The sequence below is a fragment of the Genypterus blacodes genome, unplaced genomic scaffold (assembly GCF_046128005.1).
Source record: "Genypterus blacodes isolate CSIRO-AG114 ecotype Tasmania unplaced genomic scaffold, CSIRO-AGI_Gbla_v1 ptg000158l_1, whole genome shotgun sequence".
NCBI classification, from domain to species: domain Eukaryota; kingdom Metazoa; phylum Chordata; class Actinopteri; order Ophidiiformes; family Ophidiidae; genus Genypterus; species Genypterus blacodes.
This window is the reverse complement of record NW_027466959.1, coordinates 695,507-709,711: the sequence shown is the minus strand read 5'-3', so window position 1 is coordinate 709,711 and position 14,205 is coordinate 695,507. Positions and strand designations below refer to the sequence as shown.

Here is a 14,205-nt window from a genome sequence, read left to right as displayed (position 1 = left end):
GTTGCCTGTGAATGTCTTTGTGCGTTCAGACAACAAAACAAATCTTTCAGTTTCCGTCCAAACGAACAACACAATCTTTGTTGCGGCAGCTTCTACAGCTCTACCGTGCACGCTGAAGAGGGAAGGGCGCTGTGTTTGCTGAATCAGAGTATTTACATTGAATCCAGCCCGCCACTTGAACAAGTTGCAGCTTGGCGTTTGTTCCTCCCTGAGCCGGCTGCTGACAGAGACGTTCAGACGTTCAGACGTTCAGACGTGGCAGCAGCACAGCGGCTCAGTGTCTGTTTGAGATTACAGAGGTTCTTTTATCTTATAAATAGAACCAGAGCTTTATAATATATTTAACTATATTTTACTTCAGTCACACACACGTCGGATGACTTGCAAAAACCTAAAGGCTTGAAAACTAGACTGTTGTGTTGTAAGTGCAGCTTTGAAGTAGTAGAAGAAGAAAATGATTTATTTGATCTCACCATTGAGAAATGACCTTTTTCAGACCCGTGCATTTATTACATTACATGCATGCACACACGTGAGATTGCACCCACTCCTACACACACATGCACCGGAGGCAGCCAGTGCCCATGGACAGGTTTTGGGGTTGGTTGCCTTGCTTAACAGCGCCTGGGTGCAACTCTTTGGCTGCCTCCACTTGCCCACCCTCCAGTTCCCAAGCCGAGTCCTTGAGCCGCTGCAGAAAAGGTTTACCTCCCCGTCGGGGAATCGAACCCCGGTCTTCCGCGTGACAGGCGGAGATACTGTCCACTATACTAACGAGGACTTGTCTGGTGCTCCTGTGTAGGCTTGCTTTGAGGATTTGTCTAGTAAACAATGGAGCGATTCATGAACTATAGCTGAGATCTGCAGTAAATACAATTTCTATACTCATTTGTAGAAGCTGTGGAGCAAATGACCTCAGAGTGTGAGGGGGTCGAATGGTGTGTATTAGTAAATGAATCACAGTTAAAAATAAAGCATGTGGGGACTTACAGGCACAGAGTTTGGGCCCCATGTTGTAATGTCTTTGGATCAGATAAAAGATCGACCAATCGCTCTGCATGGTGGCTTTCTGATCAGCAGGCGTTATCACATTAGTTCCCATTGTCTCAGGTGTCATTGATCACTAATTGATGAGTCCCTGTCCTTTAATGTCTCTGCCCTGTGTTAATCAGTCTGAACGTGTTAATGAACGCATTAATGTCTGCTGATGAGCTGTGAATCACACAACTCTGCTCTGATCTGCAGCTCCTGCTCAGGCTGAGGGTTTCTGTGTGTTTAGACTAAGAACCAGAACATCTAATATGTATCCGAGGAGGAAAATGCTAAGAACTTGTTGAGAATGTTGAGCAGACATTTGTAGAGATGTGACAAAGCCGACAGCTTCGCCCCAAAGGGAGGAAATGCCTCCCGGGCCACAAAACAAACAAATCACTCCGTCATCTGTCCTCCTCCAACACTGACCATTATGGGGCCATTTTGGCTCTCAGCACCTCTCTGGTAGATCAGGTCTTGACCTTCTGACCGTCCAGCCCTCCTCAGTCTGACTGTCATGGTTAATGGAGCGTCCTGATGGAGCCCCAGGGGGTCCCACAGACCCTCCACTGCTCCCTGGGGCGTTTACTGTCCTCGCTCCCACCAAGCCGGACTGCTGCGCCCTACAGACTCTCGCTGACTGACTGACTGACTGACTGACAGTCCACATGTAGGTGTCAAAGTGTCCTGCTGCTTAATTAAGCCTTTCCTGTTCCCACTAAGACCTCCAGCGGTGTCTATTGTAGCGCCACAATAGAGCTGCAGGGGCAATGAGCATAAGTGGACTGAGCCGAGTGTGAGGAATGGAGCGGTTGTAAATGTCTCCACACGTTGCTCTCGTCCCGGCACGTAAACGAGTCTGTGTCCTAAACCACAAAGCAAAGACAATGGCAGAGATGTTTGTTGATTCCTGATCCTAGACAGCAGCCATGTTCTCAGCTGCTCTCTGAGCTGTTGTCATGTTTAATGCGTCTGTGGCCTTATTAGTGTTTACAGAGGCCCTATATGTAAGATACATGTTGGCCCAAGAGAGGCAGATAAGAGGGCAAGAAGGTCCCTGTACTTATAATAGTGTTGAATATACATACATGGGTAAATAAAGCTAAAAAGAGGAATTTTGTGGAGCAATAACATTAAATAAAGGAAGCCTGGCAAGAAATCGAAGTGCAAAAGTCAAAAACTGAAAGTGTGGAGTCTCCTGGAGAGAGAGAGGAGCGATGAAGCCTCCACATGTCACACCATATGGCACAGACACACACACACACACACACACACACACATGCAGCGGCAGCTTCCTCTCTGGCTCCAAAATGCCTCCACTTCATTTAAAATGCCCCCCAATGTTTTGTTCTATTAGGGCAAAAAGTGACCCTCATTTGATCGTTGATGTTTATTCATAGTTTTGGATTTGACCTCTCCTAACTTCCTGCCTGTTTCTCTCTCCACAGAAGCGGAAGCGCAGGGAAAAGGATGACAGCGACGCAGTCAGCCTCTGCAGCTTCGACTTCAAGGTGAGACCTTAATCTTCTTTCAGGTTCTTTATCTAGAATCACACACACACACACACAGTGAAGCCACCAGGAGATCCACAGTCCCTGACCTCTAACCCCAGATTCCAACCTGATATTTCTGGTGCTGTAAAGCGGCGTTCCTGCTGGAATGTTCACATTCTCACCGCGTCGTAAATCCCACGTGTGTTCTCGTGTGTCATCCTCATTTTGTAACATTTGGTAACAGCAGCCTGATGTGTGTGTGTGTGTGTGTGTGTGTCTGTGCTTGTCCGGTTTATTCAGTGCATACAATCAAAATGACTCAGCGTCTCACTCATATCCATCTGAGGTCAATCCTGTTGGTTTGGTCCGTGGGGATCTGCTGTGTGCTTCTTGACTTTTGCTTATAACAACATATAGTTTGGGACTTTGTGTGCACTCGTGATTTCTCGCTGATATCCTATTGTGGGATGATGTCATCACTGAATGCCCTTAGCAACATGTTGTTATGTTCTCAAACTTCTATGCCCAATTAAGTTGTTATGAACTCCTCCTGCTGGAAGGTGAGAGGGAATAATAATAAGAATAACTTCCACTGTTTCATATCTGAGCACACCTCACACACACACACACACACACATACACACACACACTCTCTCTCTAATCCACGATGAAAGTAGCTCACTTATGTCTCTTCTCACTCTAACCTGCATGTTGCCACACACCCTGTGTCCTGAGAGCCGGTGTTGTTGTGAGTCTTAATCTGACTGTGTGTGTGAAGCCGAGGGTGTCGTCGCCTCGTCCGTTCCCTCCTCGCTCCGGCTCTTCGTCCCGTGCCCACATGAGGTGAGACGGTGCACGGCTGCTCTCTGGCTCCTCTAACCTGTTGGATGAGTCGCTGTGATCTCCCTGAAGACAGCGATACCGCTCAGAGAGCATGCTGGGTCCTGACGGGCCGCTCCTCCACTGAAAGCGGAGCGGCCCCGGTGTTTTCGCTACTCTTTTGTTTTCTTTTGTAATCCATTGTAATCCCTGCACGCTCTGTTTCCACAAATAGATACAACGGTGGAAAAGGGTGACGGCAGACTGCGGCCTTTTGGCTCCGACGCCAAATGGAGCCGTTTGTTAGGAATGACACAATGTTCTGGTAATTAGCTGCTCGGGATGAGACTCTGCTCTCATGTCCAAGGCTGAGGTGAGGCCATAATGTGTGTGAAGGAGAAGAAGAAGGAGAAGAGGAAGAAGAAGAAGGAGAAAACTTTGAACGTGAGGAGACACAGGGATGCTAACTTCAGAACAGCATCACAACATCACTTATAATCACTAATCACACACATGAAGAGGACATATTAAGACTCAAACACGTGGCTCTGTCCCCCATCTGCTCCCGTACTCCCTGTCCAGCTCCCAGACCGGTCTTAGTCAGACCTGGTCCTTCCCTCAGATCCCCCCTCGTGGACTCTCTCAGCCAATGGGAAGGTTGATCATAACAGCACTCAAAGGTCAGCTGCTGAGAATTTCCATCACAGTGTGGGTTTCTCTGGCAGTGAGGCATTTTGTTGTGACGTTCATTACGTGAAGGCTGGATTCCCTTTAAAATCAGTAATTCTGTGTAATAGTTCCCTGTTGTGATCGGCCCGCTGTGTGATCGGTCCCTACATGTGTGTGTGGGCCGGGGCAAGGTGCGCTCTGATTTCCGCTCTGAGCCTTGGCTGATTTCACTCTGACTCTTTGTTACCTGTGTTGTGTTGGGTAGCAACCAGGTCTCGGCTCTGGGTGTGAGCGCTTCGCACAGAGAAGAGCTATTGAGCAACGCCACGACGATGTCAGTCTGGTTTGAAGGCCGTGTGGTTACATCACCGAGGCTCCGTGACCTCTTAAAGGTAACAAAGGCCCGATTCCGGTTTTAGGGGTGAATGCAGACAACTTTGTGTCTTTATAAAGAACTTACTGCCTCAGACTGCCATGTTGAGTGGTTGATCAGCAGAGGGCACTAGTGTCTTCACTTCCCCTTCTGTCACTCAGGGCTGTGCAGCGTGTGTTTGCCCTCAGCTGCCTGTCTCACTCCTTCCCCAGAGCTGTAATTAACCCCGGCTGCACACTGATACAGATCCGCTCACCTCGGCCCCTCCGGCCCCCCGGGAGTCCGCCGCCGCCGACACCACATCGGGTTGGAAAGCCGTGAAGCGCCGCGCATCACAGCGTTACTCACTCTGCTCCACCGTTCCTATCGCAGACTAGCGTGTGCGTGTAAAGCCCGGCTGTGCTCCAGCTGCAGCTCGCTGTGTGACCGGGGGGCGACGAGGCCAGACAGGCCGAGCCGTGTTGTGTTTGAGTGTTTATAGCTGAACAGCCCAGACGTACAGCTGATTCAGCTCCAGGTCTCCCCACAGCGTGAGTAACAGGGGGGCTTCTGAAGACACGCACAGGCTACACACACACAGGCTACACACACAGGCTACACACACAGACTACACACACAGACTACACAAACAGACGGGTGGATTGGAGTTTATTAGAATTCCTCTGACTCATCAGTCTGCACATCGCTCTGCTTCTGCTGTCTTGATTCTCGCGTCATCATCATCATATAGTTACTAGTTTATGTTCGGGAAAGCTGAGCGTGTGTGTGTGTGTGTGTGTGTGTGTGCGCGTGTGCGCGTGTGTGTGTGTGTGTGTGTGTGTGTGTGCAGCAGCAGCAGCTGAGCCGTCCTGGCCGCTGTGTCAACCTCATCAGAGAACAAGGTGTCGACCACTGAGCATCTCTATCAGTTTCTCCCCAAACACACACACACACACACACACACACACACACACACACACACACACACACACACACACACACACACACACACACAGGTCCACAGCATGGAGCCTGTGTCATCTTCCACACCTCAGTATTGACCCAGGAGGATGAAGCAGAGGCTCGTCCATTTGCCCTAAACACACACACACACACACACACACACACACACACACACACACACACACACACAGTCCATCAGATCTAACACCCTGCATCTGTGCACCAGTTGAACGGGTGTGTAAAAGTTGTGACATAAGGTGCGGCTGTCTGTCCCTTGACTCATCCATCAGAGACTTGACTTGTGTATCGGTCCGTCCGGTCCACTCTCACACACACACACACACACGCAGAAATCAGCGGCCACGGGTTTTGTCTTAACTCAAAGCTGAGATCAGTGTGTTGGTTTCTTTCCACCCTGTTAGATCAATAAACATGGGACTGACCCCACCCCCCCTCCTCCCCCTCCCCTCCCCCACTGCCACTCAATATACAGGTTTCATCTGAAACATCTGTGTGAGTGTGTCACAGTGCCCCTCCATTGATATTCTAATCAATCACCTCCCCCTCCCCTCTCCAGCTGATGAGACTGATAACACACACATGACGCTCTTCACAGAACAAAGACGAGTTTCATTAAGGGATTAACTGAAAGGGTTAAATCATAATTTCCTTGTAGATTTGTTGATTTAACAGAATTTTAAACTGAATGAATGCAGACCACCTGGTAACCATGGAGACACGTTCATGTGCTGTAGTTAGCTGATTACACTTCATGTGCAATGATGTAATCGATGGGAAGTGGTGTTATCAGCACTCAACTGCATTTCCCTCCATCGGTTGAACTTTAATGTGATCTTCCTGTTGCTGCTCTCTCTCCTCTTCTTCTCCTCCCTGTGTTTGGAGACAGGAGTCATTTTCTCCCCGGTGAGCCTGTACTATGTCAAACCAGGTGCCAGCTTCCTCCTCTCATCCTTCGCCCTCATCAGTGTGTGTGTGTCGTTAAGCTTTGCAGAGCTTCTCAAACTTCTCCGTAGTGTTTTCCCAGCAACAAAGAGCTCCCAGGCAGAACTCTGCTCGCTTCCAAGTAAACTGATCCCACATCACTTTCAGCCATGAGGGCCGAGCTGAGCTGAGCTCCTCCCCCGTCTGCTCTTCAGCTATAAAGCCCTCCCTCTCCCTCTCACTGTCTCAGAACAAAGTTTAGAAAGTGTGTGTGTGTGTGAGGATAGCACTCTGAAGCCCCGGCTCACAGGGGAGGAAGAAGAAGAAGAGGAATAACAGGGAAGAAGAAGAAGTGCATTTATTTATTGATTATTTATCCTTTTTTGACTCAAACCACTCTTATTTTTGTATTTTTCCCCGCGTTTCCTCTCTGATGTGGATTACTGGCTGAGCTTAGCCATCAGGATTAACAAAAAAAAGGATATTGTGTTTCTACTCAACGCTATGGTGGCTTACGATGAACTGGGTAGTTTGGTTCCTATCAAGCGGACCCTGCAGGTGATAGACTGCCAGAACCAAGCCAACAAAGAGTCGGAGGTGAGCTGGTTGAACTGTTATGTGTGTAGTAGAGGAGTCATATCTCTGTCATCTGTGTGCCTGTGAGTCAATCAGTGCCTAACCCTTCTCTTATCTCACCTGGACACACACACACACACACACACACAGACACACACACACACACACTGCTCTGAAACTGCTCTCCTTCCTTTGAAACTTTGAACTTTGTCCTTCTGCAACTTCTGCGGGACATTTCTGAGGATGTGACCCAGAGCTGCTGCGCTTGATTGGATTGCACCGCCACCTCAAACGTTGTAAACAGGGACTGGACCCCCTGCAGAGTTGCGTATTGCATGTCTCTCTCCCTAACTTAGCACTGAGGCTGGGTGGATACTGAGCCTGATCAGCTGCAGGCAGCAGAACGCTCAGCAAACAAGCTTTCATCCTTTTTAGAGTCCGGGCTCATGTTGGAGCTCTCCTCTCTTTCACCTCCCAACCATTGATGCCATGTTGCAGCAGTTTAACTGTGATGCAAATCCAGACCAGGTGGGACTTCCCCAGGCCCCGGGGCCGTGGTGGATCTGACTGCTCCTCTTTCAGCACAGCGGGCTGAGAAACATTCCTCCAGTCCGGTACACCAGGTGTGCTCTCTCTCTCTGGTTCCCACAGCTGATAAGAGAGACGCTCTTCTTCTAATCACTTCAGCTCTAAGCCCTCTTTCCCTTCCCCTTCTGAGGTTTTGCAGGGTTCTCGTTCGGATGTGATTTAGCAGAAGCTGTGGTTTCATTGTCGGTAAAACTCTAAAAAGGAGAAGTTCAAAAAGAGCAAATCATGAAGTAAAACCAAATGTTCCTGAATGATCTCACTGTGTAGTTTGTGGTTTGGAGTCTTCAGGACATTAGACATGTAAAGTATGAGTGTTTAGTGTGAGTAGGTGTTCCGGTTGGGCCTTGATTCATCGTGTGTGTGTCTGTGACTCTGACCCAGCAGCACAAACCCTAGATCGTCCCGGTTTCCTGGCTTTGAGCAGAGACCTGACATTACTTCAGAGTTCCCAGGTCAAACAGCCAGGAATAGCATCTCTCTCTCTCTCTCTCTCTCTCTCTCTCTTTATCAGTCTGCAGTGTTTGACTTTCCATCAGATACACTGTAGCAGCGGCGTGGCGCACAAAGAGCCGGACTAGCAGCCCTTTTGTTATTCCAGGGCCCGGCCCCAAAGGACAGGAAGGGCACAGTGGCCAGCACACGTTTCAAATATTGACTTTGGGGACCCCCGCCCTGCTCTATCTTTGCCCTTTTGTCTCTCTCTGCACAGAGCCACGCAGCTCTCGGCCCCTGCAGACGGGGCAAGCAGATGTTTCTCATTGCTCTGACCGCAGTGTGAGCAGCGGTTCAGAAGTTAGGCTCTCTGCTCTGACGGGGCCTGGTGAGTCCGGCAGCTCAGAGCAGAGTGACCGCAGCAGACTGAGTGGATGTGTGTGGATGTGTGTGGATGTGTGTGGATGTGTGTGGATGTGTGTGGATGTGTGTGGATGTGTTCCACAGCTGTGTCCGTGCCTCCTGCACACTCAATTGGGGCTCTGTTCCACTTTTTTCGCTGAGCCAAGGCGAAATCCCATTTGGCCCGAGTCAGGCGAAAACCAAGGCCACTTACTGTGATACCTCAGCCGAGCAGAGAAGGCCTCATTAGCCCCGATGTTCAGAGGAAATGTTAATGATGTGTGTGTTTGTCTCCTCCTCTCACTTCTGGAGGAGGCTCAGTCATGACCTCACCGCTGCTTTGATTCTCACTCCTTGTTGTTGTTGGCGTGGGGCCAAAGCAGCTCTGTTCTCTTCTTCTTCTCCCAGCCTCAGGGAGGGGGGGGGGGGGGTCACCTGGCCCAGGTGGAGTGCTGCTCTCACGCAAAGAGCCTGCCTGGACCTGCAGCCATACACACTACACTGTGATGCTGAGCTGTGTAAACACTCCAAAAGGGACAGATTCAGTATGCGTGTGTGTGTGTGTGTGTGTGTGTGTGTGTGCATCTTTCCCCGACTCACAACGTTAGTCTGGTTTACTGAACCGACCCGACACACTGTCCTGCACTTCCTCCTCAATTTGTATCTGTTTCAGGCCCTTAAGTGGAGTAGAGCCTCTGTGTGAGTGTGTGAGTGTGTGTGTGTGTGTGTGTGTGTGTGTGTGTGTAGGGGGGTGGGGTGTGGGACAGCTGAGAGCAGATCTGGTGCATTCCTGGCATGCCTCCAGTCCCCCTTCTCCTCCTGATCAGCGGTCAGAGAGAGTCTTTGTGCTCAGTGGGCTCGTCTGGCTCCACACTCTTCACATGATGGAGCCAACAGCTGCTGGGGCGCCTTCTTCCTCCTCCTCCTCCTCCTCATCCATGACTGTATCTCTGTCTGTCCGCCTGTCTGGCTGCTCCGGCTACAGAGGAGTGTATAGAGTATAGAGTGGATGAGGGCTCGTACACACTGCAGAGGTCTCCAGATGTTTGTGTTGACGTTACACTTTGTTGTATGTTACTGCACAGAGCTCTGACCAACCTCTCCCCTTCTTCTCTCTCTGCAGGAACCCAGCAACAAGCGTGTCCGTCCTCTCGGCAGGGTGACGTCGCTAGCCAGCCTCATCTCTCCGGTGAAGAATGGGGCCGTCCGGCGATTCGGCCAAACCATCCAGGTGAGGCCGCTTACACCTCACAACACCGGGTCAAAAGGGGGGGAAAGGGGGGAAAGGGGTCAGCTCCAGTTTCTCATTCAGCCTTCACAATGCCATCATCCTAACATCCTCATCTTCCCCTCCTTCTTCATCTCCAGGCCTCTTTCCGGGGCGATGGCAAGTCGCCGGGCGTGCCCCAGAAGCCCTGCGGCAAGGCAGCGGCCCCGACACCACCCAAGAGGAGGAACAGCACTCTGTGGTCAGAGACGCTGGACATCCACCAGAAAGGAACCTTCTCCACCAAAGAGATCAAGAGGCAGGAGGTGAGAATCAGCAGGACTGGACTCTGTAGTTCTAAAGCGTTGGGTCAGGATTATGGGTGAATGAGGGGCTCCAGGTTGAGATCCAGACTCGTGGGGGCGTGACGGAAGGTTTCCCAGCCTCCCCGCCTGTTTTCACACACTCCTGCAGTATTTGTCCTTAACAGGCTAAAGAGTCTAACAGCCACTCAGGTCACATTCACCCGTCAAGCTCACAAACCAAAGCTCCCCTCCTCCTCCCCCTCCTCCTCCTCCTCCTCTCTCTCTGCACTCTCCAGACATCTGAGCCAACTGTCAGAAACCATAAATGCCACACAGCTCTAAACACAGGAGAGAGAGGGAACACTAAGCTTGTCATTATCTGTAGTAATATGATAATTATAACGTGTGCTGGATGCAATCGTGCGTGGAGTTCTAACGTCTGCCTCTTCTTCCTCCTCCCCTCCCTCTCCTCAGGTCATATTTGAGCTGTCTCGTGGCGAGCAGGACCTGATTGAGGACCTCCAGCTTGCACGCAAGGTTTGTACTTTTAAACCTTTGAGGCCGAGGGAGAACATCTAAAGCAAACAGAGTAAATCACAGTCTGGCAGACCTTCTACTCAGTCGGGCCAAGAACTATTAAAAGATAGGAATGATTCCTATGTCTTTCTCTTGTTCCCTTAGTGCTCTTCACTTATTCTTATTCAAGTTATCCTTAGCCCCCCCCCCTCCTCCTGTGGCCTGCTGGGTAAAAACAAACGCAGGTTGTTAATTGAGTGTGTTGGCTCTGTTCCACAGGCGTACCATGATCCCATGCTCAAGCTGTCCATCATGTCAGAGGAGGAGCTGACTCACATCTTTGGCAACCTGGACGCCTACATCCCTCTGCACGAGGACCTGCTGGCCCAGCTCTCCAAGGCCACAGGGCCCGATGGAACCGTGGGCCAGATCGGCCAGATCGTGGTTAACTGGGTAAGCGTCCCGTCTCTGCGTCGCCTCAAATTCTGCTTTCGTCCACATCGGCTGAGCGTGTGTGTGTGTTAACCGAGACGCTCCTTCCTCTCTGCAGCTTCCCCGGCTGAACGCTTACAAAGACTACTGCAGCAACCAGCTGGCAGCCAAGGCCCTGCTGGACCAGAAGAAGCAGGACCGCCGCGTGCAGGACTTCCTACAGCGCTGCCTGGAGTCGCCCTTCAGCAGGAAGCTGGACCTCTGGAGCTTCCTGGACATCCCCCGCTCACGCCTGGTCAAGTACCCGCTTCTGCTCAAAGGGATCCTGAGACACACGCCGCCTGAGCATCCAGACTGTGCCAGCCTGGAGCAAGCGGTAAGCCAGGGGGACACACACACTCCTGTTTGACTCAGGCTAGAGCCCAGTCACTTCATAGACTTCCACAGACTGGAAACATTGAATGACTGTGATGTTTGTCCTGTGTTTAGATCTCCATCATCCAGAGCGTGCTGAGTGACATCAACATGAAGAAGGGCGAGTCTGAGTGTCAGTACTACATCGACAAGCTGGAGTATCTGGACGACAGGCAGAAGGACCCACGCATCGACCAGTGCAAGAGCCTCCTGTGTCACGGCGAGCTACGCAACAAGAGCGGAACGGTGAGCAAACACACACGCAAACACACACACAAACACACTCCCTCATATCAACACCTTTCTGCTTCGGCAGCTTCTTCCCTCACGTGCTTCCAACACGAGCCACACACTCCATATAAGGTCATCAGGCCCGTTTCCCTCACCCACAACAAACCTATGACTTACACCTTACGAGTGTCTCCTTTGATGTTTGCCGAACATGTTGCCGAACAACGATGTCGTTAAATCTGGACCATCTGGTTTTTAACCCGGCCTTTTGTTTCTCCGCCTGCTTCCAGAAGCTTCACGTGTTCCTGTTCACCGAGCTGCTGGTGCTGACTCGGCCCGTCACCCGGAACGAGCGCCACTGTTTCCAGGTTTACCGCCAGCCCATCCCTGTGCAGGGCCTGGTGCTGGAGGACCTGCAGGACGGAGACGTCAGAATGGGCGGATCCTTCAGAGGCGCCTTCAGCAACGCAGACAAAGGTGAGTCTCTCTCCCTCCCGTCCTTCTGCCCTTATGTCCTCCCTCCCATCTTCCTCTTCATGCAGGACTTTACAGTAGTTTTTCATAGCAAATGTCTGATCCCACTCTTTCTTTCACAGCCAAGAACATCTTCCGCGTGCGTTCCCAGGACTCAGGTCAGGCTCTGTCCCACACCCTGCAGGTCAACGACGTCTTCCACAAGCAGCAGTGGCTCAACTGCCTCCGCAGCGCCATCTCCGTCCACCGGCCCCTCAACGAGGCCGCTGCTGCCGCCGCCGCCGCCGTCGCCGCCCTGCCCGTGAGCGGCGCCCGCTGCAAGCGCCGCCCCTCCTCCGTCTCCGCCATCGTCCACATGGAGGAAACAGACGAGAACTGCGTTCAGCCGGCCTCCCAGTCCGCCCCCTGCTCGCCCTGCGGTAGCGCCACCCCGAGTCCCACCGCCACCTCTCCTTCCTCCCGCTCCTCATCCCCATCCTCGCTGTCGATGTCGTCGTCCTCATCGTCTTCATCATCATCATCATCAACCTCATCATCACCGCTTTCCTCACCCACATCACAAAAGCCCAAAAAGGACAAGAGGTCTGGACTTTGTTCCTTAGGGAAGAGGAAAGAGACGATGGTTTGAGCTGATGTGTGTGTGTGTGTGTGTGTGTGTGTGGGAGGAAACGGACTCCTGGGTGGACATTTTATTTTTGTAAATAAGCAAAAAAAATCAGAACGAACAAGCAGGACGAGAGGTTCGCTCGACTCCACGGGACTATTTATGTGTGTGTGTATGTTTCTACAGCAGTGTTCTGTGTTACTGTCCTCTACGGCAGCTAGCCCCGCCCCCCTGTACCCCCCTCCCCCCTGAAGATCAGACCACAGAGACGCAGTATTCTGAGAGACCTGCACGGCTTCACCACATGTAAAAAGAAAAAAAAAGGGAGGGTAACCGACGCAAACACACCTTCACGCGTTCTGTGTGTGTGTGTGTGTGTGCGCGTGTGTGTGTGCCGTGCTGATTTCTTCAAGAAAGGAGTTAAATTCTGTTTACTATTAATTTGGTATTTAAGCTTTATTTTCCTTATCTTAAACATATTTTGGGGGTCATTGAAATTTTACATTTTTTATATTATTTTAAATTTTATTATAGCTCTTTTTTTTTTAAGATATCTTAATGCAGCACTGTTTTAGCTTTTAACCAAAGTTATTTTCAAATCGTGGCAACGGATAGAGAGAGAAGAAGAAAAAAGGGAGGAGCCACAGGAGAGAGAGAGCAAAAAGAAGGAGGAGCCACAGGAAAGAGAACATTAGAACATTTACACCTCAGAGCCACAAATCCCTCTGTAAAATTGTGATTTAGAGATTTAACAGAAAACGTCTTATTTTCGTACATTCCTGTAACGATAGCTGTCATGACCCGGCCACGGTTGAATATTTAATTGTACCTGCATTGTAAGAGGCATTAATTTAAATCAGATTGAAGACAAAGACGCAAATACGCGACATATTCAAGCGCATAAGAGAAAGGAGGCGTTTTGTTTGATGTCGCATGAAACAAAAGCTTCTGTTTGACCTTTGAACTGAGCCATGTTGGGTTTTTTCTCACGAACCGACTCTTCAGAATGAAACCGATCAGTTTTTCAGTGTAGCATCTTGCATGGAGCTTAAGTTAAGTGGATCCTGCTCGCACCTGTAGAGGCGGCAGAATGTATCTCCATGTTCAGGGGGCGATCCAGGACGGGAAAATCAGTTAAGGACCGGAAAGGAAAGGAAAGAGGAAGTTGATCTGAAGGACGAAAGAGAGAAGAGGAAAGATGGATGAAGCAGTTTGTTGTTAAGAGCAAAACTCCACCGACTGATTGAGTGGATGTGAGTCCTTGCTCAGAGATGGATGAGACTGTAAAGACTCAAGAGAACGTTGATGAAAGGACAAAGAATGTAGAGAAAGGGAGAAGAAGAAGAAGGATTCTGTATGTAAATGAAAGGATGGTAAAAGGAAAAGATGACCTGTATGTTATAAAAAATGAACAATAAAGATCTGTGTAAGATTTACATCTGAACCCTTGCATCCCTGTTTTTATTCCTTATCCTCTTCTAAAACCTCGCCGGCTCCTCGTCTGCATCACACAGAGGAGTTCCTCACTGTAAGGGAGGAAGAGATGATGTCACTGATTGATGACTGCTTAACTCTTGACAGTCGGTCCAGTTCTGGGCCAAGGAAAACATTTCCAGCGCAGGAAATGTGTGAGCCTGGAGCCTAAGAACGAGTCGACTGACGACCGTCTTCTCTTTCTCGTCTGTGGCTCTGACGCTGATGGATCTTACTGAACATTTGATTAAACTGACAAAAGGTGCGTCAGTCCTCAAACA

General features: G+C 50.3%; 1 protein-coding gene and 1 non-coding gene across 2 annotated transcripts; one reads left to right on the top strand and one right to left on the bottom strand.

Annotated features, from left to right (window-relative positions):
• Positions 1-708: 708 nt before the first annotated feature.
• On the bottom strand, positions 709-780 carry trnad-guc (transfer RNA aspartic acid (anticodon GUC)). The gene has a single exon. It is a non-coding gene; the product is annotated as a tRNA-Asp (tRNA).
• Positions 781-6,519: 5,739 nt separating this feature from the next.
• On the top strand, positions 6,520-13,895 carry LOC143013771 (neuroepithelial cell-transforming gene 1 protein-like). Its single transcript, XM_076167449.1, has 9 exons — positions 6,520-6,867; positions 9,392-9,499; positions 9,637-9,801; positions 10,255-10,317; positions 10,576-10,749; positions 10,847-11,104; positions 11,218-11,388; positions 11,664-11,850; positions 11,970-13,895. The coding sequence occupies exons 1-9, from the start codon at positions 6,775-6,777 to the stop codon at positions 12,473-12,475; spliced, it is 1,725 nt and encodes a 574-aa protein (XP_076023564.1). The 5' UTR covers positions 6,520-6,774; the 3' UTR covers positions 12,476-13,895.
• Positions 13,896-14,205: the final 310 nt, after the last annotated feature.